Raw genomic sequence first — 25,076 nt, 5'->3', positions numbered from 1 at the left:
CAGAGAGGATGATGCACACCAGTTCAATTCCACCAGTGGCCACCGGGGGAGCCCAAAATCCAATTTCACAACAGCGGGCTGTGCTGTGTATACCACTGCGGGCTGTGCTGTATATACCACTGTGCAGGCTGTGCTGTATATACCACTGCGGGCTGTGCTGTATATACCACTGTGCAGGCTGTGCTGTATATACCACTGTGCGGGCTGTGCTGGATATACCACGGTGCGGGCTGTGCTGGATATACCACTGTGCTGGATATACCACTATGCGGGCTGTGCTGGATATACCACTGTGCGGGCTGTGCTGGATATACCACTGTGCGGGCTGTGCTGTATATACCACTGTGCTGGATATACCACTGTGCGGGCTGTGCTGGATATACTACTGTGCGGGCTGTGCTGTATATACCACTGTGCGGGCTGTGCTGTATAAACCACTGTGCGGGCTGTGCTGTATATACTAGTGTGCGGGCTGTGCTGTATATACTACTGTGTGGGCTGTGCTGTATATACTACTGTGTGGGCTGTGCTGGATATACCACTGTGCGGGCTGTGCTGTATATACCACTGCGGGCTGTGCTGTATATACCACTGTGCAGGCTGTGCTGTATATACCACTGCGGGCTGTGCTGTATATACCACTGTGCAGGCTGTGCTGTATATACCACGGTGCGGGCTGTGCTGGATATACCACTGTGCTGGATATACCACTATGCGGGCTGTGCTGGATATACCACTGTGCGGGCTGTGCTGTATATACCACTGTGCTGGATATACCACTGTGCGGGCTGTGCTGGATATACTACTGTGCGGGCTGTGCTGTATATACCACTGTGCGGGCTGTGCTGTATATACCACTGTGCGGGCTGTGCTGTATATACTAGTGTGCGGGCTGTGCTGTATATACTACTGTGTGGGCTGTGCTGTATATACTACTGTGTGGGCTGTGCTGTATATACTACTGTGTGGGCTGTGCTGTATACTGCTGTGTGGGCTGTGTTACCTACTATGCTATATACTATGCGGGCTTTGCTCTGTACTATGGGGAGTATATTATCTTCTATGGGGAGGCCATGTTATGTACTATGTGGCTGTGGTATATACTATTGTGGGGGTATATTATATTTTATGGGGGAGGTTGTGTTATATACTATGGGGGGCTGCATTATATTCTATGGGGGGCTACATTATATATTATGGGGAGGTGGGCTGTATTATATTCTATGGGGTTACATTATACTCTGTGGGGTGGCTGCATTATACTCTGTGGGGTGGCTGCATTATACTCTGTGGTTGCCGCATTATATTCTGTAGGGTGGTGGCTACATTATACTATATGTGGGCTGCATTATACTGTATCGAGGACTATGGGGAATACGTTATACTATATGAAGAACTATGGGGTGCATTATACTATGGGAAGTGAATTGTACTACATGGATGACTATGGCGGTGCATTATACTATATGGAGCACTATGAGGAGTGTATTATGCTATATGGAGGACTATGAGGAGTGTATTATACTATGTGGAGGACTGAGCAGTGTATTTTAATATATGGAGGACTATAGGGAGTGTATTATACTATATGGAGGACTGTGGAGCACATTATAATATATGGAGGACTATGGGGTGTATTTTACTAAACAAGTAAAATGCTGCATATTCAGATTGTTTTTGCCGGAACAAAAGTCATTGTTCTCAGCAGCACATCGCCGCTGTAAACTGTAGATGTGCTGCTGATAACATTATACTGTATGGGGATCGGTTAGTGATCTGTTAGTGATCGTTCTGTCCCATCATTCTTTCTCAGACGGTGGAAAGAGGCCAGGAAACAAGTGTTGAACAACTTCAGTATTGTCGATCAAACTCATTTAGCGGCCTGAACTCAGCGCTTGTAAATACAACCGAAATGCTTTTGTGTGATGTGCAATATGTTAGCATTTGGGGCCCCATTTTAAACTTTGCCTAGGGCCCCACTTTGCCTAAAACCGGCCCTGCCTACAAGTGTACAAACATATTATAAAGTCACCATGTGACAAGTGGGCCTGTGTAACTTCAAATGCCAGGGCTGAATTTTAGTCCCAGTCCGGCTCTGGTGCCAGGGTAAGCATCTGACACCTAACATAACTCATGCATGGGTCCAACTACAATTAATAGGATCCAGACACTTGACCCATTAGCTGTCAGACAGATGTAGCATGTGTACCAGCATGAAGAAGGAAGAGTAATAACAATTTTAACTATGTTTTTTATGGGGAAATACTGCTAGCATTAATGTCACAATTTGCATTGCCTTAAAGAGCTCCCAGTTTTCCCCAGTAATTATAGCAATGCAACAACATTTAGTGAGTGCATTTTATGGCAGCTGAATCTTCTTACCATTATAAAGAGCGACATCCTCTTCAGTAACATAAGAAGGGGCTCCCCAGATCACAAGCTTATTGATAAGCGATGGGTAAGACCCAGCTGCAATCAGTGCAGTTACACCGCCAGCACTCCATCCAAGCAAGGAAAATTTTTTGAAATTCAAAGCCTGCGAAAAGTTACAATTTAGGTCATTTTTCATATCTTTACAATTAATCTCATGCAGCATAAAGAAACAAAGATACACCTAAACTTACAATAATGCTCTACTGTTTTGGCGCACTACTTTCTGGGGTAAAAAGAGTTAGACCTCAGAAAGGTTTTCACATTTAAGTTCAATCTTTTTTTTCTTTCACAAATAGTACTGGTACCCATTATAGTCTGTGGGACTATTCATATGGCTATGTTTTTTTGCAGACTGAGTGAACGACGTTAAAAACAAGTCACAGGGACTTTTGGGGGAGTTGCATCTTACATGGCCATTTATTACAAGAGCTCTAGATGGATGATTGATTAATACAGTTATATTCCTTCTCTTGCTCAAACCATCTGGAAACGAGAGATAACTACATCAGAAACTCTGGTCTTCCACCAGAGCCAAATATTTCATTGCCCTGGAGTTCTAGTGCATAATACTCACTGCAACACTGCCTGCTCGGTCCCGGCCACATTCATGCCTACAGAACACATTAAAGGGTATATCCAGGACTATACAAAAAACTATACCCTAAGCACTAACAGGCAGGTAGTTGCTACACCTGGTTCTGTGCAAGCTGGACTTCAAGTACTAGGTAAGCTGGCTTTCTCTTTACTAAATATGAATTTAGCTGCTACTTACCTGCCTGTTGTGTCCGGTGCAGTTTTTGCCCAGCACAGAGTGGTCATAGACCGCTCCTGCCAGGGATTCAGAAGGCTCTGCTGACGTTACGTCTACAGCGCGGAGGCTTCTTTTCCACTCCGCTCTCTAGATGGGGAAGGACTTCCGGCGTCATTCTGATTGACAGCCTGATCATCGCTGCCTAACAGGGGGAGCCGGCTGTCAGTCAGAAAGACGTCAGAAGTCCTGCCCCGCCGCCTCAGCAGAGGCAACTGAATCCCCAGCAGGAACAGTTTGTGACCACTCTGTACCTGGGAAGAACTGCACTGTGCACAACAGGCAGGTACGCTGCAATTACTTGCCTGTTAGTGCTTAGGTACATTCTGTTTTTTGTAAAGTCCCAGATACCCCCTTTAAATCTGCCTTTCTAGAAATATGCCTGGCACTCTTGATCCACCTCAGCTGCAGCCAAATACACCTGCACAATAAGAGTCACCTGCTTGCTGATTTATTCTGGGACCAGGACCGAGTTCAGGCTTCACAATGGCCATCTTTCAGCCAAAAGGGCCTAGACCAAAGCTAGCGGTCTGACAGTTATTCCCTGCACCTCCTACCTGCTTCTGTGCTGACCAAGCACCTCTGAACAGGAAGTGCAGCACATCCCATCTGTCCTATTGCTTGCCTGGCCATCTGCAAAGTCGGACGAGTGTAATGCAAGTGTCATGCGAATGCCATGCATTTTTTATGCGAGTACAATCCGATTTTCCACAGCTAGCATCTGATTTATATCCGAAAGCAGTGTGATTGCTATCCAGCTGCAATGCGATTTTAACATGAACTTTTACATAGAGAATTGATCTATGTCATTTACACATCATTTTCAAAGGAAATATTCTTAAAAAAAAATAAAAATATTATATATATATATATATATATATATATAGCCACGCCGTTTGGGCAATAAAGACCACTTTTTTTCATTTTTTTGTGCTGTTTTCCTTTTTTTATCTTTATTTCTAAGAGCCATTTGAATATTGGTTGGGGAAACTTTGCGCATTATTAGGCCGGTTTCACACGTCAGTGGCTCCGGTACGTGAGGTGACAGTTTCCTCACGTACCGGAGACACTGACACACGTAGACCCATAAAAATCAATGCATCTGTTCAGATGTCATTGATTTTTTGCGGACCGTGTCTCCGTGTGCCAAACACGGAGACATATCAGTGTTCGTGGGAGCGCACGGATTACACGGACCCAATAGAGTCAATGGGTCCGTGTAAAACACGCACCTCACACGGACGTTCTCCGTCTGGGGTCCGTATGCGTGCAGGAGACAGCGCTACAGTAAGCGCTGTCCCCCCCACATGGTGCTGAAGCCGCGATTCATATGTTCCCTGCAGCAGCGTTTGCTGCAGAGAAAATATGAATAATAGTGTTTAAAATAAAGATCTATGTCTCCGCCGCCCCCCCACCCCCTGTGTGCCCCCCCGCTGTCCTGAAAATACTCACCCGCTCCCACGTTGGCTGTTGCTCCTTCCTGGTCTGGCCGCGGCTTCCACTGTATGCAGTCACGTGGGGCCGATCATTTACAATCATGAATAGTCGGCTCCGCCCCTATGGGAGGTGGAGCCACATATTCATGACTGTAAATGATCGGCCCCACGTGACCGCATACACTAGAAGCCGCGGCCAGACCAGGAAGCAGCGAGGGAGGCGGGTAAGTATTTTCTGAACAGCGGGGGGGGGGGCGCACAGGGGGTGGGGGGGCGGCGGACACATAGATCTTTATTTTAAACACTATTCTTCATATTTTCTCTGCAGCAAACGCTGCTGCAGGGAACATATGAATCCGCGATGCAGGGTACCACACGCGTGGGTACCACACGCTCCGTGTGGTACCCACTCGCTATACGGGCGGCACACGTGTGCCGCACGTATGGCCTACGTGAGTTCCCAGGCATACGGACACGGATAACTCCAGTACCGATTTATTCCGGTACCGGAATTATCTGGACGTGCGGGACAGCCCTTAAGGTAGTATCTGATGCTGTTCCAATTTTTCACTTATATATATATATATATATATATATATATATATATACACACTGCTAAAAAAAATAAAGGGAACACTAAAATACCACATCCTAGATATCTCTGAATTAAATATTCCAGTTGCAAATTTGTATTCATTGCATAGTAGAATGTGTTCAGAACAATAAAACATAACAATTATCAATGTAAATAAAAATGAATATCCCATGGAGGTCTGGATTTGGAATGATACTCAAAATCAAAGTGGAAGATCAAATTACAGACTGATCCAACTTCAGTGGAAATGCTTCATGATAAGGAAAAGATGCTCAGTATTGTGTGTGGCCTCCACGTGCCTTTATGACCTCCCTACTGTACAATGCCTGGGCATGCTCCTGATGAGGAGGCGGATGGTCTCCTGAGGGATCTCCTCCTAGACCTGGACTAAAGCATCCGCCAACTCCTGGACAATCTGTGGTGCAACGTGACGTTGGTGGATGGAGCGAGACATGATGTCCCAGATGCGCTCAATCGGATTCTGGTCTGGGGAACGGGCGGGCCAGTCCATAACTTCAATGCCTTCATCTTGCAGGAACTTCTGACACACTCCAGCCACATGAGGTCTGGCATTGTCCTGCATTAGGAGGAACCCAGGACCAACCACACCAGCATATGGTCTCACAAGGGGTCTGAGGATCTCATCTCGGTACCTAATGGCACTCAGGCTACCTCTCGCGAGCACATTGTGGGCTGTGCGGCCCTCCACAGAAATGCCACCCCACACCATTACTGACCTACTGCCAAACCGGTCATGCTGAAGGATTTTGCAGGCAGATCGCTCTCCACGGCATCTCCAGACTCTGTCACATCTGTCACATGTGTTCAGTGTGAACCTGCTTTCATCTGTGAAGAGCAAAGGGCACCAGTGGCGAATTTCCCAATCTGTGGCAAATGCCAAGTGTCCTGCACGGTGTTCAGCTGTGAGCACAACCCCCATCTGTGGACGTCGGCACTCAGACCATCCTTATGGAATCGTTTTCTAACTGTGTAGAAACATGCACATTTGTGGCCTGCTGGAGGTCATTTTGCAGGGCTCTGGCAGTGCTCCTCATGTTCCTCCTTGCACAAAGGTGGAGGTAACGGTCCTGCTGCTGGGTTGCTGTCCTCCTACAGCCCCCTCCACGTCTCCTGGTGTACTGGCCTGTCTCCTGGTAGCACCTCCAGCCTCTGGACACTACGCTGACAAACACAACAAACCTTCTTGCCACAGCTCGCATTGATGTGCCATCCTGGATGAGCTGCACTACCTGAGCCACTTGTGTGGGTTGTAGAGTCCGTCTCATGCTACCACAAGTGTAAAAGCACAACCAACATTCAAAAGTGACCAAAACATCAGCCAGAAAGCATTGGTACTGAGATGTGGTCTGTGGTCCCCACCTGCAGAACCACTCCTTTATTGAGGGTGTCTTGATAATTGCCAATAATTTCCATCTGTTGTCTATTCCATTTGCACAACAGCATGTGAAATTGATTGTCAGTCAGGGTTGCTTCCTAAGTGGACAGTTTGATTTCACAGAAGTTTGATTTACTTGGAGTTATGTTCTGTTGTTTAAGCGTTCCCTGTATTTTTTGAGCAGTGCATATACATCTCTGGCCCAAATTAAGAGACCACTTCAACATTTTCAGTTTCTCTGATTTTTCAGGTATATTTTTGCGTAAAATGTACATTGTACATTGCTGTTTTATTCTATAAACTACTGACAATATGTCTCCGAAATTCAAAGCTAAATTTTTTTTATTTTTTTGCAGCAAATGAAAAATCATCAAAATAATAAAAAAGAAACAGTGCTTTCAGACCTCAAATAATGCAAAGAAAACAAGTTCTTATTCATTTAGAAACAACAATACTCATGTTTTAACTCAGGAAGAGTTCAGAAATCAATATTTGGTGGAATATATATATATATATATATATATATATATATATATATATATATATATATATAATTGTCTAAGGATTTTTCCGTCTGTCTGTCTGTCTGTCTGTCTGTCCTGGAAATCCCGCCTCTCTGATTGGTCGAGGCCGCCGGGCCTCGACCAATCAGAGACGGGCACAGCATGGCGACGATGATGTCATAATGGAAATCCCGCCTCTCTGATTGGTCGAGGCCGCCAGGCCTCGACCAATCAGCGACGGGCACAGTATCGACGTAGATGTCATAATGGTTGCCATGGCGACGATGATGTCATAAAGGTTGCCTCGACCAATCAGCGACGGGCACAGTCTGCCGCGAATCACATACTACGGGGACATGCATATTCTAGAATACCCGATGCTTTAGAATCGGGCCACAGTCTAGTATATATATAAATATATACTAGATGGTAGCCCGATTCTAACGCATCAGGTATTCTGGAATATGTATGTAGTTTATTTATGAAAATTTTAGAATAATACATTGAATACACAGGATTCGGCCGGCCGCGACCAATTAGCGAAGCGTGGTTCAAATCCCGCGCCAATTCGTGGCCGGACTGCACCTGTCGCTGATTGTTCGCGGCCGGCCACGTAGTATATAGCACAGCCACGTAGTATATAACAGCCCACGTAGTAAATAGCACAGCCACGTAGTAAATTGCTCAGCCACGTAGTATATAGCACAGCGGAGTATATAGCACAGCCCACGGAGTATATAGCACAGCCACATAGTATATAACACAGCCCACATAGTATATAGCACAGCCACGTAGTATATAGCACAGCCACGTAGTATATAGCACAGCCCACGAAGTATATAGCACAGACCAAGGAGTATATAGCACAGCCACGTAGTATATAGCACAGCCCACGGAGTGTATAGCAGCCAACATAGCATATAACACAGCCATGTAGTATATAACAGCCCATACATGCAGTATATAACACAAGCCACGTAGTGTATAACACAGGCCACATAGTGTATAACACAGGCCACGTAGTGTATAACACAGCCCACATAGTGTATAACACAGCCCACGTAGTATATAGCACAGCCACGTAGTGTATTGTACAGCCCACATAGTATATTGCACAGCCCACATAGTATATTGCACAGGCCACGTAGTATATTGCACAAGCCATGTAGTATATTGCACAGCCCACGTAGTATATTGCACAGCCCACGTAGTATATTGCACAGCCCACGTAGTATATAGTACAGCCCACGCAGTATATAGCACAGCCCACACAGTATATAGCACAGCCCATGCAGTATATTGCACAGCCCACGCAGTATATTGCACAGCCCTTGTAGTATATTGCACAGCCCACATAGTATATTGCCCAGCCCACGTAGTATATTGCACAGCCACGCAGTATATTGCACAGCCCACATAGTATATTGCACAGCCCACGTAGTATATAGCACAGCCCACGTAGTATATATCACAGCACATGCAGTATATAGCACAGCCCACGCAGTATATAGCACAGCCCACACAGTATATAGCACAGCCCACGTAGTATACAGCACAGCCCAAGCAGTATATTGCACAGTCCACACAGTATATTGCACAGCCCATGTAGTATATTGCACAGCCCACATAGTATATTGCCCAGCCCACGTAGTATATTGCACAGCCACGTAGTATATTGCACAGCCCACGTAATATATTGCCCAGCCCACATAGTATATTGCACAGCCACATAGTATATTGCACAGTCCATGTAGTATATAGCAATGTCGGCATCATATCCCTGTTAAAAAAAAATTGACTTAAAATAAAAAATAAACATATACTCACCTTCCGAAGGTCCCTTGAAGTCCTGGCGCCTGTGTGCGGTGCACGGGGCAGCTTCCGGTCCCAGGGTTGGAATGAGTGCAGGACCTGTGATGACGTCGCGGTCACATGACCGTGACGTCATGGCAGGTCCTTCTCGCATAGCATCCTTGGCATCTGAACCTGCCGCTTGCACTGCCGAGGACAGCTGCGACGTCGGAAGGTGAGAATAACCTTTTTTTATTATTATTATTATTATTATTATTATTATTATTTGTAACATTAGATCTTTTTACTATTAAGTCGGTCACACAGGATTAATAGCTGCGTTAACGGAGTGCGTTACACCGTGGCATAGCGCGGTCCATTAGCGCTGCCATTAACCCTGTGTGAGCACTGACTGGAGGGGATTATGGAGCAGGCACTTACTGCGGGGAGGAAGGAGCGGCCATTTTGCCGCCGGACTGTGCCCGTCACTGATTGGTCGTGGCTGTTTTGCCGCGACCAATCAGCGACTTGGATTTCCATAACAGACAGAGGCCATGACCAATGAATATCCGTGACAGGCAGACAGACAGGCAGAAGAACAGACGGAAGTGACCCTTAGACAAATATATAGTAGATATATTCATTCCATACACTATATAAAAAGACACATATGCATGTTTTTCTCAATATTTGAAATGAAATCAGAATAAACATTTCCCGTTTTAGTCAATTAGGATTACCATAATTATTAATATTTGCAAATGCCAGAATAATGAGAGAGAGAGAGAATGTTTAAGGCATTTTTAATAGGGTTAATTATGGGGAAGGGGTTTTTGCTGTTCTGGCATCTCAGGGGCTCACCAAGTGCAAAACCATAACAGTAAAATTTGCACTATAATGCAACCATACTTCCCTTCGGAGCTTTGCACTGTGCCTGAAAAGTATTTCGCAATGACATGTAGGGTATTTGTGCACTCAGGAGAAATTTTTAGAACAAACTAATGTCCATTTCATCCTACTAGCCCTTAGAAAAATTTAAAACTTGGGGCTAAAACATCATTTTAGTGATAAAATACGGGGATTAGACCTCTCTCGGTAATATTGTTTCCAGGAATCCATCCTGACAGCACCATGGAGGTTGTCCTTCCATCCTTATAGGGACAGGAAATACACAAGAGGATAAAATACCCCTCCCCGCCCATACCCACCAGTGATCTTCCAAGTACCACACCAAGATGGATGCCATTCTTATTTATTGAAATTCTGTACAATTTAATCATCACCAATACAAAATTTAAGGGAGGGAATTACCAGTGGTGTCAGGATGGACTCCTGGAAACAATGTTACCGGTAGGTCTAATCCCCATTTTCCAGGACATCCCTCCTGACAGCACTATGGAGAATACCAAAGTACTCTATCTCTAGGGTGGAACTGCTGCCTGTAGAACATTCTGGCCAAACACCATCTGGCTACCTGCCAACGTATCTAGCTTGTAATGCCTACAAAATGTGTTTTAGCCAGACCATGTAGCTGCTCTACAAATCTGATCTACCGAAGCCCCTGCCCTTTCGGCCCATGATGTTGCTACCGCTCTGGTGGAATGGGTCCTGAGTAGTGTTGAGCATTCCGATACTGCAAGTATCGGGTATCGGCCGATACTTGCTGTATCGGAATTTCCGATACCGAGATCCGATACTTTTGTGGTATCGGGTATCGGGTATCGCAACAACATTAATGTAATAATGTGTAAAAAAGAGAATTAAAATAAAAAATATCGCTATACTCACCTGTCCGACGCAGCCGGGACCTCAGCGAGGGAACCGGCAGCGTTGTTTGTTTAAATTTCGCGCTTTTACTTGGTTACGTGAAGTCCCGGCTTGTGATTGGTCAGGGCGGCCATGTTGCCGGGACGCGGACCAATCACAGCAAGCCGTGACGAAATTACGTCACGGCTTGCTGTGATTGGTCCGCGTCCCGGCAACATGGCCGCCATTAACCAATCACAAGCCGTGACGTCACGGGAGGCTGGACATGCGCGTATTTTGAAAAGCGCGCGTGTCCAGCCTCCAGTGACGTCCCGGCAACATGGCCGCCATTAACCAATCACAAGCCGTGACGTCACGGGAGGCTGGACATGCGCGTATTTTGAAAAGCGCGCGTGTCCAGCCTCCAGTGACGTCCCGGCAACATGGCCGCCATTAACCAATCACAAGCCGGGACGTCACGGGAGGCTGGACATGCGCGTATTTTGAAAAGCGCGCGTGTCCAGCCTCCAGTGACGTCCCGGCAACATGGCCGCCATTAACCAATCACAAGCCGGGACGTCACGGGAGGCTGGACATGCGCGTATTTTGAAAAGCGCGCGTGTCCAGCCTCCAGTGACGTCCCGGCAACATGGCCGCCATGAACCAATCACAAGCCGGGACGTCACTGGAGGCTGGACACGCGCGCTTTTCAAAATACGCGCATGTCCAGCCTCCCGTGACGTCACGGCTTGTGATTGGTTAATGGCGGCCATGTTGCCGGGACGCGGACCAATCACAGCAAGCCGTGACGTAATTTCGTCACGGCTTGCTGTGATTGGTCCGCGTCCCGGCAACATGGCCGCCCTGACCAATCACAAGCCGGGACTTCACGTAACCAAGTAAAAGCGCGAATTTTAAACAAACAACGCTGCCGGTTCCCTCGCTGAGGTCCCGGCTGCGTCGGACAGGTGAGTATAGCGATATTTTTTATTTTAATTCTTTATTTTACACATTAATATGGTTCCCAGGGCCTGAAGGAGAGTTTCCTCTCCTTCAGACCCTGGGAACCATCAGGAATACCGTCCGATACTTGAGTCCCATTGACTTGTATTGGTATCGGGTATCGGTATCGGATTGGATCCGATACTTTGCCGGTATCGGCCGATACTTTCCGATACCGATACTTTCAAGTATCGGACGGTATCGCTCAACACTAGTCCTGAGGCCCTCGGGAACGGGCAATTTCTCGGCTAAGGAGATGGTGGTTGTTATCCATCTAGCTAAAGAAGATTTTGATGCTTTTTTCCTTTTATTTTTTTCCTCATACTGTACAAACAGATTAGTGTCCTGTCTCCACTCACGAGTGGCTTCCAGATAATGAATAACTGCCAGCCTAACATCCAAAGAGTGGAAGAATTTATCTTTAAGGTTTTTTTTGAGCCTGACAGAAGGAGGGAAGTATTATTTCCTGATTTAAGTTCTGAGAAGAAACCACTTTTGGCAAAAAAATGGGGTTAAGTCTTAGAACTATGCAGTCATCAAAGATCTGAATATAAGGGTTCTGCACTGAAAGAGCCTGAATCTCTCCCAGTCTTTTAGCTGAAATGATGGCCACTAAAAAGACTGTCCTGAGCGTGAGCTTCGCCATGTTAATATTTTCTATTGGCTCATAAGGGGGCCTACATAGGGCGTTGAGGACTAGATTCAAATCCCACGGATGAACCGATTTCCTTATCGTGGGCCTTAATCTCTGGATGGCTCTAGAAAAACGTGCTACCATGGGAGAATCGAAGAAAATAATCAGGGCCGCTATCTGCACCATCAGCGTGCTTGGCTTTAACCCTTTATTATATCCTGCCTGGAGAAAATCCAGGATCTTTGGGATGACCGGCTGGGAAGAGTCTATGAAAGAACTACCACATTCCAGACAAAACTTCTTCCAGATCTTATTGTAAATTGCGCAAGTGACAGGTTTATGGCTGGCCTGGATCATGGACATCACCTGGTCAGAGAGACCCTTAGCTCTTAAGATGTTCCTTTCAGAATTCATGCTGATAACTGAAGACTCCTCAGATCTGGATGAAGAACTGGTCCCTGGGAAAGCAGGTCCTCTCTGGTAACAGGAGCGGATCTCCCCGGGACATCTTCCTCAGCAAGGGAAACCAGCTTCGCTTTGGCCAAAATGGAACAACTAAAATAACCAAAGCGCCTTCTTCTGGATCTTCCTGAGGACTCTTGGGATCATGGCAATGGGGGAAAAGGCATATAAGAGCTCTTTTCCCCATACCTTGTGGATTGTGAGCCCTCGCCGCCAGGGTCCTCTATCCTCCTGTACCAGTTATGACCTGTATTGTTTAACCCCTTAGTGACAGAGCCAATTTGGTCCTTGATGACCGGGCCAATTTTTACAATTCTGACCACTGTCACTTTGAGGTTATAACACTGGAATGCTTTAACAGATCCTGCTGATTCTGAGACTGTTTTTTCATGACATATTGTACTTCATGTTAGTGGTAACATTTCTTCGATATTACTTGCGATTATTTATGAAAAAAATGGAAATATGGCGAAAAATTTTTAAATTTTGCAATTTTCAAACTTTGTATTTTTATTCCCTTAAATCAGAGAGATATGTCACAAAAAATAGTTAATAAATAACATTTGCCACATGTCTTCTTTACATCAGCACAATTTTGGAAACAAAATTTTTTTTTGTTAGGGAGTTATAAGGGTTAAAAGTTGACCAGCAATTTCTCATGTTTACAACACCATTTTTTTTAGGGACCACATCACATTAGAAGTCATTTTGAGGGGTCTATATAATAGAAAATAACCAAGTGTGACACCATTCTAAAAACTGCACCCCTCAAGGTGCTCAAAACCACATTCAAGAAGTTTATTAACCTTTTACGTGCTTCACAGGAACTAAAACAATGTGGAAGGAAAAAATGAACATTTAACTTTTTTTTGCAAACATTTTACTTCAGAACCATTTTTTTTATTTTCACAAGTGTAAAAACAGAAATTTAACCATAAATTGTTGTGCAATTTCTCCTTAATATGCCGATACCCCATATGTGGGGGTAAACCACTGTTTGGGCGCACCGCAGAGCTTGGAAGAGAAGGAGCGCTGTTTGACTTTTTCAATGCAGAATTGGCTGGAATAGAGATCGGACGCTATGTCACGTTTGGAGAGCCCCTGATGTGCCTAAACAGTGGAATCCCCCCACAAGTGACACCATTTTAGAAACTAGACCCACTAAGGAACTTATCTAGATGTGTGGTGTGCACTTTAAGCCCCCAAGTGCTTCACAGAAGTTTATAAAGTAGAGCCGTGAAAATAAAAAATCGCATTTGTTTACACAAAAATGATCTTTTCGCCCACAAATTCTTATTTTCACAAGGGTAACAGGAGAAATTAGACCACAAAAGTTGTTGTGCAATTTCTCCTGAGTATGTCAATACCCCACATGTGGGGGTAAACCACTGTTTGGGCGCACCGCAGAGCTTGGAAGAGAAGGAGCGCTGTTTGACTTTTTCAATGCAGAATTGGCTGGAATTGAGATCGGACACCATGTCGCGTTTGGAGAGCCCCTGATGTGCCTAAACAGTAGAAACCCCCCACAAGTGACCCCATTTTGGAAACAAGACCTCCCAAGGAACTTATCTAGATGTGTGGTGAGCACTTTGAACACCCAAGGGCTTCACAGAAGCTTATAACGTAGAGCCGTAAAATTTAAAAAAACATATTTTTTCCACAAAAATGATCTTTTCACCCCCAATTTTAATTTTCCTAAATGTAACAGGACCCCAAAAATTATTGTGTAATTTGTCCTGAGTATGCTGATACCCCATATGTGGGAGTAAACCACTGTTTGGGCGCATGGCAAGGGAAGGAGCGCCGCTTGACTTTCTCAATGCAAAATTGGCTGGAATTGAGATCGGACGCCATGTCGCATTTAGAGAGCTATGATGTGCCTAAACAGTGGAAAACCCTCACAAGTGACACCATTTTGGAAACTAGACCACCCCAAGGAACTTATATAGATGTGTGGTGAGAACATTGAACCCCCAGGTGTTTCACTAAAGTTTATAACGCCCGAGTGTGAAAATAAAAAAAATCATATTTTTTCCACAAACATGATCTTTTAGTCCCCTATTTTTTATTTTCCCAAGGGTAACAGGAGAATTTGGACCCCAAAAGTTGGTGTCCAATTTGTCCTGAGTATAATGATACCCCATATGTGGGAGAAAACTACTGTATGGGCACACGTCGGGGCTCGGAAGGGAAGTAGTGACGTTTTGGAATGCAGACTTTGATGGAATGGTCTGTGGGCGTCATGTCGCGTTTGGAGAGCCCCTTATTTGCCTAAACAGTGGAAACTCCTCACAAGTGACACCATTTTGGAAAGTAGACCCCCTAAGGAACTAGAAGTGTTGTGAGAACTTTGAACCCCCAAGTGCTTCACAGAAGTTTATAATGTAGAGCCGTAAAAATAAAAAATCATATTTTTTTCACAAAAATGATCTTTTTGCCCCCAATTTTTTATTTTCCCAAGGGTAACAGGAGAAATTGGACCACAAAAGTTGTTGTGCCATTTGTATGCAGTATGCTCATTCCCCATATGTGGGGATAAACCACTGTTTGGGCACATGGCAGAGCTCGGAAGGGAAGGAACGCCATTTGACTTTTCAATGCAAACTTGGCTGTATTTGAGATTAGACGCCACGTCACGTTTGGAGAGCCCCTGATGTGCCTAAGCAGTAGAAACCCCCCCAATTCTATCTCCAATCCTAACCTCAACACACCCCTAATCCCAACCCTAACCATAACCCTAACCACAAACCTAACCCTAACATACCCCTAACCCTAATCCCAACCCTATCACTAATCCCAATCGTAACCCTGACCCTAACTTTAGCCCCAACCCTAATGCTAACTTTAGCCCCAACCCTAACCCTAACTTTAGCCCCAACCCTAACTTTAGCCCCAATCCTAACCCTAACCCCAGCCCCAGCCCCATCCCTAACCCTAATGGGAAAATGGAAATAAATACATTTTTTAATTTTATTATTTGTCCCTAACTAAGGGGGTGATAAAGGGGGGGTTGATTTACTATTTATAGCAGGTTTTTATAGCGGGTTTTTATGTTTGGCAGCTGTCACACACTAAAATATGCTTTTTATTGCAAAAAATCGTTTTTGCATCACCGCATTTTGAGAGCTATAACTTTTCCATATTTTGGCCCACAGGGTAATGTGAGGTCTTGTTTTTTGTGAGACAAGTTGACGTTTTTATTGGTACCATTTTCGGGTGCATGGCATTTTTTGATCGCTTTTTATTCCGATTTTTGTGAGTCAGAATGAACAAAAACCAGCAATTCAGGAATTGCTTTTTTTTTGGGGGGGGGGGCGTTTACACCGTTCCGCGTGTGGTAAAATTGATAAAGTGGTTTTATTATTTGGGTCAGTACGATGACAGCGATACCTCATTTATATCTCTTTTATGTTTTGGCGCTTTTATTCAATAAAAACTATTTTATATAAAAAATAATTATTTTTGCATCCCTTTATCCTAAGAGCTATAACTTTTTTATTTTTCCGGTGATGGAGCTGTATGGTGGCTTGTTTTTTGCGGGACAAGATGATGTTTTCAGAGGTACCATGTTTATTTATATCCGTCTTTTTGAACGTGTGTTATTCCACTTTTTGTTCGGCGGTATGATGATAAAGCATTGTTTGTTTTTTTTAAATGGTGTTCAGTAAAGGGGTTAACTAGTGGGACAGTTTTATAGGTCGGGTGTTTACAGGCGCAACGGTACCAAATATATGTACTTTATTATTATTTATTTTTTTATTCAAATATTTATTGATGGAATAAATATTGATTTTTTTATTATTATATTTTAACTATTTTTACAATTATTTTTTTAAAATTTTTTTTATTTCATTCTAACTTTTACACTTTGTCCAACTATGGGACACTCATTTTGTGCAGTCAGATCACTTCTATAGCATGCAGAACTGCATGCTATAGAAGCTGCCAGCGCTGCAGCTTCTGTACACTGACCTTAGAGACTTTGTGACAATGACTATACATGACAGGAAGTCTCTCAGCTCTGGTGACCAGGATGTCATTATAACAACATCAGGTCTCCATGGCAGTGATCGGGACCCCGTGGAATGCTGCGGGGTCTCCGATCCAAAGGCAGAGGGGTCATCAGCCCCTGTGCGGGCTCCGGAATGCTGTGATCATGTTTGATCACAGTGTTCCGGGGGTTAAAGTGCCGCTCCTGGCACTTTGTGACCGGTGTCAGCTGTGAAAATCAGCTGACACCCGGCCCTGATCGGCACACCACCCGTGTGAGCGGCCAATCGGCTATGACGTACTATCATATCCATGGTCAGACGGGCCCAGCCCAAATGGACGGGACAGTACGTCGGATGTCAGAAAGGGGTTAATAAACCAGCTGGTGATACCACAAGAAGCGTTCCTGAGTTTACCTGTGGAAGCAGCTGAGTGAATCAACCCCTCACAATGCTGAATGATCTCCCTAATTTTTTTCCGCTCAGTTTTCAATATACTGCTAAACTCTAGGCAAATTTGGAATATCTGGCAACAGCATTTTTTTAAACAAATTCAGACCACTAAAAATACACTTTAACATTGTGTGCGATCGTTTCCTAATGTAATAAATATCTAAGGGGATATTTGCCTAATATTAAAAGTGGCTTCTTAATTTTAACTTCATGACTAAGCAAGCTTCATTTTTTAGTCGATTAAAGGGAACCTATCACCCTCCCAGGGCCTATTAAAGTAAAAGAGCCATCTTCAGCAGCACTAAGGCTGCATTCCGTGAAGGTGGCTCTTATGTTTTTTATCCCTAGGAAAGCTGAAATAATTAGTTTTATAAATCTCCCGCTATACCTCTATTGAGTCAGGGAGGTATGTTTTCTCCCCCTGACTCAAGCGTCTCGCAGCCGTCCATCATCCTCCTGTGTCCTCTGTAGCGGAGGCCCCAGATCCTGCCCCACAGTGTGTTATGATGTATTCACACTGCGGGGCTGGGAATCTGGCACCTGCACAGTGAAGCGGGTCACCGTGCTCCTCGATAGAAGTGCCGAAGTATCGCACGGTGACCCGCTCCACTGCGCAGGCACCAGATTCCCAGCCCCACAGTATGAGTACATCATAACACACTGCGGGGCGGGATCTGGGGCCTCCGCTACATGCAGGCGCGATATCCTTATGTAAGTTCTCAGGCAGCGTGCACGTCGCATGCCCAAGAACTGATTGCAGAGCGCAGGCGCCGGTGACGTCGCTAGAAAGAGAGGAGGCGGCGCCCGGGAGACAGAGGGGGATGATGGACGGCAGTGAGGCGGTTGAGTCAGGGGGAGAAAACATACCTCCCTGACTCAAAAGAGGTATGGCGGAAAATTTATAAAACTAATTATTTCAGCGTTCCTAGGTATAATAAACATAAGAGCCACCTTCATAGAATGCAACCTTAGTGCTGCTGAGGGTGGCTCTTTTACTTTAATAGGCCCTGTTGGGGGGTGACAGGTTCCCTTTAGCCTACATGGAAACATTTGCTAGATCTGCCAAATCATCACAGGTCTAATGCATTCACAAACATTTAGTTTACCTGCATCAAATCTACAGCATCTTTTGCGTCCCTTGAAAAAAAATTTGGAGGAAAGTCACGAGCTGGTGGGATGGAGAGTCCATATCCTCGAGGATCCCATCCAATGATAGTGAAAACTTCTTTATTTAGAAATTTGAGTTGTGGTCCAAAGTCAGTTTGACTGCATCCTAAAAACACATAAAAGCAGTGTGATCACGTATAATTAAAGAGGACTTGTCACCTAGCTAACCTTCATTATATCAGTGGTCGTAATCATGGACACCTAAGGTCCTGCAATGCCTTTACATGAGGAAAGAGACAAAGTGAATCCAAAAAGTTATACTACATTTCTAATTGGAGTTATTTGCTAATATTATACTTACTACATATTGGGGTAGGATCTTGGAGACGGGAATACCCCTTTAGGTTAAATTCCTTGTGAAAATCCCTGAGCTCCCCAATTCTGCTGCACGCCTTTTTTGTGCTGCATCACCGCATTGCACATATATTGACATTTATTGGCTTTCAAGCGCAGTATGTAAAATCTGTGCTTGATTTTCAGCATCTGGAAGGTAGTAGTAAAATCACATGCCCCCATTGAAACGACCGACTGCACTACAAGCAGAGATTTCACATACTGGTGTCTAAAATAAAAAAATGCGAATATCGCTGCAATGCGGCAACAAAGAGAAAAATAGAAAAAAGGCATCCAAAATAGGAAAGCTCAGGGATTTTTACAAAATATTTAACTTCATTTTTGGAGCACGTGACAGGACCGCTTTAAATGTTAGAAAAATGTACATCAATTAATAATATTTCTTTTAAAAAGCACATCCCAACCAGTAATCATGGGCAAAACCCTGTTCAAAAGTACCTAAGTGGAACAGTGCCAATTATATTGGGTCTTGCTTTAGGCCTCCTTCACACGTCTAGGTTTAAATACGTACGTGAAAAACCATGATTTGTGCCATCAGTGTGTCATCCATGTTTACCATCAGTGTTTTTCCAGTATGGTTAAAAAAGAATTCAATTACAAAGCTTTGCCTATACTTTGCAATGTTAAACATGTACAGCACACCTATAGAATACGGAAGTCATCCTTGTGCTGTACGTGTTTATCATGGACCCATAGACTTCTATTGACCATTGTTATCCATGCTGCTGGAAAAAAATGGACATGTCTCTGTGTGCATAGCACGCAGCATAAGTTATAATGAGTACGTTTGGCATCCGTAAAAAAAACAAACAAATGTCGCACGTACTGCAAACATGGACATGTGAAGGAGGCTTTAGTTCTCCTTCATACACTAATTTTTTCAGTGGTTTCAAAACACTTGTAAGAAATGGGATGAATGTTTTTGGTGGGTTTTTTTTCTAGGACAACACAAGGATCCATAGCTTTTCATTGATCTATACACATATACATTTTAAAAATGGATCCATGTTCTCCGGTCCAGGAGACTCAGTGCATTGGTAGGGTCACATGATCGTCTTCTCCACATTCGAGAAAAACGATCAGATTAATTTGATCAGAGTTTGATCAGCGTGGCATCAATGTTTCTTGGATGTGTAGAAAAAAAAATAACTCCATCCCCTCCATACTGTCAGTTCATGAAAATCGTACATCACTCGCACATTTCACGGACCCTAGATTTGCATTGCTGAGCTTAATCCGACATTGAGATCAAAATTGGACATGTGTCCAATTTTTTACTGTGGACCACTCGGTTCGAGAAAAGAAATCACACATGTGCACAACCCCATGGAATATCATAGGTATGAGCGCTATCAGTGAAAACCACGGAGAGCACTCATACGAGAAAATCAGTCCTATGCACGAGTCCTACATCCTATTCTCATTCTTTTTGCGAATCAAAATTTGCATTAAAGTCTACGGAGATTTGTATAAAGCAGAAGATACTTGGTACTTTAATGTCAATCTATATATATATAAAACTCAAAATCTGTTGTAGCCCGCTCTATACAAATCCACAGTTCTCGCCTGATTTGGGTGAAATTTGGCATGCCCCCTCTCCACCCACAGGAGCAGAATACTGCACACGTTAAATCTCACCATCATGAGATTGAGGCCCCTGAAGTTAGGCCCTATACTTATAATGGAGAAATCTGAAGGTGAAAGTAAAAGTGCTGAAGGGAAAACAACAGTTGTGACTGACAGGGATGGATTATAGTGACACTGCCAAAAAGTCACTGCTAAAGGGGCCGCACCACCACACAACACACAAACATTTCACAAACACCATACAAACATCACACATACATCAAACCACAAGCACAACACCACACAAATGCCACAACACACCACACAAACACCAGACCACTCTAGACACGCAACAAAAACACCACCCTACAAACACCACACCACCACCTCATAAATACCACATGCACACCACACACACACACACGCAAGGACCACACACGCATGCAAACACACTCAGATGGATGCACCTTACGCACACGGATGAACATTACTGAGCAGCAATATTGGTCAGGCAAAAAATGCCTCATAGTAAGATTGTCATTATTGCTTACTATACAGGGAGCTTTCATCACTGAAGCTTCTGAGGTAAAGTGAAAGTGGAGCTCTGATTGGTTGCTATGGGCAACTAGACAAGTCTGCCTGTGAGGCGGTTTTGATTACTGAGATGTGAGCTCCCTCAGGTCATAGTAATACTGTGTGAGGGCTGCTCTGTATTTACTGTTCATCCTATTACATCTCTTATCAGTGTCAGATGAATAGTAAAGGGTCATAATACTAAGGACTGTTTTTTAAAATGCAGCCCAAAAAATGGCCATCTATTGGGCAAGTTCATCCAAAAGCTAAGAAAACAAAATTGTGTCAAAGAGCTGAGACAAGTGAACAACGTGACTCGCAGCTTGAAAAGAAACTGATGAGACAGGCTAAATGTAAGGCAGCTGAGACATCAGAGCAACGGGAATGTGGTCTTCACAAGAATCGAATAGGGCAGGCTGAAGAAAGGAATATGGAAACATGTGAACAAAAGGATGAACGTTGTGAAAATGACCGCATACGACATATGCAACGTGTGCAAAGATGTAGGCAGGCTGATTTGAGTTTGGAAGCATTTCACTACAACCCAATTCAGGACTATAGGTCACATCAGAAAGTCATAATTGGCAAAACGGACATAATATGCAAACATTGTTAACCAAAGAAGTTTAACTTGGAATCGCCTGGTATGTGCTGCTCAAATCGCAAAGTCAGTTTGCCACCTTTAGATCTACCTCCTGAACCACTTCTTTCATACATCTTGGGAACAACTCCCGAGTCCAAGCATTTTCTACAAAATATTAGGAGATACAATTCATTATTCCAGATGACATCCTTTGGTACTACAGCTGTACTCCAGGAAGCAGGATTTATACCAACTTTTAAAGTCCAGAGCCAAATATATCACAAAATCGGTTCAATGCTTCCTGTAGCAAATGAAGATCCAAAGTTTTTACAAATGTATTTTTTGGGAGACACACAAATGCAAGCTGATAGACGTTGTGAAGCTATACTTGTGAAAAAAAAATTGAGTTGAATTTGCAAAGATTTTTCCATCAGCACAATCAGTTAGTAAATCTTTTCAAAATAGCCTTCGAAAGAATGCCAAGTGATGAATATCAAAGTTGTAAGAGGAGCAGACAAGACACCGGTTGGCGAGCATGAAAGGGGATTTAATTCTCCCACTGTTAACGAAGTAGCTATTGTAATGGTTGGACAGGACTTTCAAAGCCGAGATATAATTATTCAGCGATGAAGTGACAATCTTCAACGTATTGCAGAAACACATAGATCATATGATGCTCTGCAATATCCGATAATATTTTGGAATGGCCAAGATGGCTATCACTTTAATCTAATACAGACTGATCCCAAGTCTGCTAGACTAACCAATAAAAAAATATCAGCTATGGACTTTTATGCCTACCAAATAATGATCAGATATGGGGCTTCTAACCACATTTTACAACATAGACAACTTTTTCATCAATTTATAGTTGATATGTATGCCAAGGTGGAAAGTGAGCGTCTTTTGTACATACGATTGAACCAACAAAAACTTGGAGTGGATGAATACATTAATTTAAGGGATGCTGTTGCTAACGATGGCAGCGTGGCTGACATTGGACGTATGTTTATTTTACCGGCTATATTTTCTGGAAGTCCCAGACATATGCATGAGTATAGTGATGAGCGAGCATTAAAATGCTCGGATGCTCGTTGCTCGGGTCGAGCAAATTGGAATACTTGGGTACTCGGCCAGAACAACGAGCCCAATGTAAGTCTATGGGAGACCAGAGTATTTTTACCGTGATCCCCCCTGGGGGTCCTTTTAATGCCTAAAAACATCTGAAAATGATGGAAATACTGCTCAATTGACACAGGGACATCATGGGGATCGCCCCTGGAAGCATTCCTGACTCCTAGTTCAAAGCTTTAAACAATTTTTTCCGAAATTCATGCCATTTTTCCCGGTGCCACAAAAAACACACTAAAACGAATCCAAAACGGATTTTGCCGGGAAATATGTTAAGGCACATCTTTTGCAGGTTAATGACTTGCCTGCAAGGCCGAATAATTAACCCCAGACCGAAAATTTCCTCCCTCACTTGGGCTTAGTTCAGACGCAGCTTTTTGAAGCATTTTTCAACTTTAAAATTGCTTTCAACCACTACAAATGCATTCACTGGGAAATGTCTTTGTAACATTTAAGAACCTTAGCTGGCCATGTGGTGTGTGACACATAAGCAGACCCATCTTGTTTCATTTATGAAGGAGGGACTCTTAAAGTCACAGAGCCTATTTTTACTGGTGCATCAGGTGGCATTAATCTTGTTAAAGGGCCATTATTAAACAGTGGTTCTCCTAAACTGTTGTAGCCTACACTGAGAGCGGATGGGCTGCCAAGAATTACAACGCACCACAATACCCCTTTCATAAGATGTCCAGGAGGGCCTCCTGAAAAAATGTTGCATTGAATGCAAGGCCTGCCCTGCTATCAATTCATATGCACCCCAATAAGCCTTTGAACCCACATACTGGATGGGTCCATGCAAATCCACTTCACAATATGCATTTTGTACTCCCGTACTCCTTTGTTTTACACATTGGTAGCAAGGCGAGCCCTGCTGCATAGTCAGTCATATGCACCCCATTACCCCTTTGAACCCACATACTGGATGGGCCCAGGAAAATCCACTTCACAATATGCATTTTGTACTCCTGTACTCCTTTGTTTTACACATTGGCAGCAAGGCCATCCCTGATGCATAGTCATATGCACCCCATTACCCCTTTGAACCCACATACTGTGAGCGCCAGCTGGCCGTAAAGTAAAAGCAGAGCACAGCGGTGACGTCACCGCTGTGCTGTGCTTTACGGCCAGCCGGCGCTCACAGTCAATGCGGGAAGCAGACGGCCAGGGACCTGACGGACATCAGAAGGTGAGTATGTACTGTTTTTTTTTTACTTTTACAATGGTAACCAGGGTAAATATCAGGTTACTAAGCGTGGCCCTGCGCTTAGTAACCCGATATTTACCCTGGTTACCATTGTAAAACATTGCTGGCATCGTTGCTTTTGCTGTCAAACACGACGATACACGCCGATCTGACGACCAAATAAAGTTCTGGACTTTCAGCAACGACCAGCGATATCACAGCAGGATCCAGATCGCTGCTGCGTGTCAAACACAACAATATCGCTATCCAGGTCACTGTAACATCACGGATCGCTATCGTTATCGTTGCAAAGTCGTTTAGTGTGAAGGTACCTTAAACCTTAATGTTTTACAATGACAAACAGCAAAGATATAGAGGCTTAGAACTGTTTGTGAAGTGAATAAACAAACATTTCTCAAGATTGTGTCACTATGAGCATTGTCTGTCACATCTGTAAATGTTTTACAAGAAATGCAGCTATGTAATTGTCTGAATGCATTCGGTATACAGTATTTTAATCTGGATTCCAAATCTCCATTTGTATATTCGCCATTTGTACATTTGATGCAGCCACAGTTATGGCTCTCATGTAGAGAAACTAATATAGTGGACAAACAAAAATTTTTGTAATGAACTACTGAGCCAAACTAACAGCATTGCTTTATCAAATTTATATGAAGTGTATTGTGTCCAATGTGAGCAACCAGGCAACACAAAAAGAAGCTTTTCAAGGTACACAAATGTTATGAAGTCTTTGCCAACAAGGATGTGGTTTCACCAATGGGGGGTACCTTTTTTAAAAATATACTATTGCCATCACAGCCCCCCTTGCTCAAAATTCTGTGGCCTATAACAGTACAGAACACGTTCATCCAGGTCATGTCGTCGGAGATAAGGAAGAGACATTGCAGGAAACCGAGTTAAGAAGTAGGCCCAATGTAGGGATGTGGGTCTCTGAGACTTGTAATGGAGTGCATGAGCTGACAAACAATTCCACAATGGGGGTACCTTTTTTAAAAAATATACTATTGCCATCACAGCCTCTCTTGCCCAACATTCACCGGTCTATATCAGTACAGAACACGTTCACCCAGGTCATGTAGTTGGAGATAAGGAAGAGACATTGCAGGAAACCGAGTTAAGAAGTAGGCCCAATATAGAGGTGTGGGTCTCTGAGACTTGTTATGGAGTGCATGAGCTGACAATCAATTCCCCAATGGGGTACCTTTTTTAAAAATACTATTGCCATCACAGCCCCTCTTGCCCAACAT

The 25,076-nt window shown here is 43.8% G+C and overlaps 1 protein-coding gene across 1 annotated transcript in view; it reads right to left on the bottom strand.

The window, feature by feature from the left end:
• The window catches only part of BPHL (biphenyl hydrolase like), a 173,747-nt gene that overhangs the window by 64,333 nt on the left and 84,338 nt on the right, over window positions 1-25,076 (bottom strand). Inside the window, exons 3-4 of the mRNA XM_077267644.1 lie at window positions 18,355-18,521; window positions 2,383-2,536 (exon numbers count right to left, since the gene is read on the bottom strand). Of these exons, the coding sequence (XP_077123759.1) occupies window positions 2,383-2,536; window positions 18,355-18,521 (321 nt within the window). The remainder of the gene's footprint in view (window positions 1-2,382; window positions 2,537-18,354; window positions 18,522-25,076) is intronic.

The sequence above is a fragment of the Ranitomeya variabilis genome, chromosome 6 (genome assembly GCF_051348905.1).
Source record: "Ranitomeya variabilis isolate aRanVar5 chromosome 6, aRanVar5.hap1, whole genome shotgun sequence".
NCBI classification, from domain to species: Eukaryota; Metazoa; Chordata; class Amphibia; order Anura; family Dendrobatidae; genus Ranitomeya; species Ranitomeya variabilis.
This window is presented reverse-complemented; position numbering and strand designations above follow the sequence as displayed.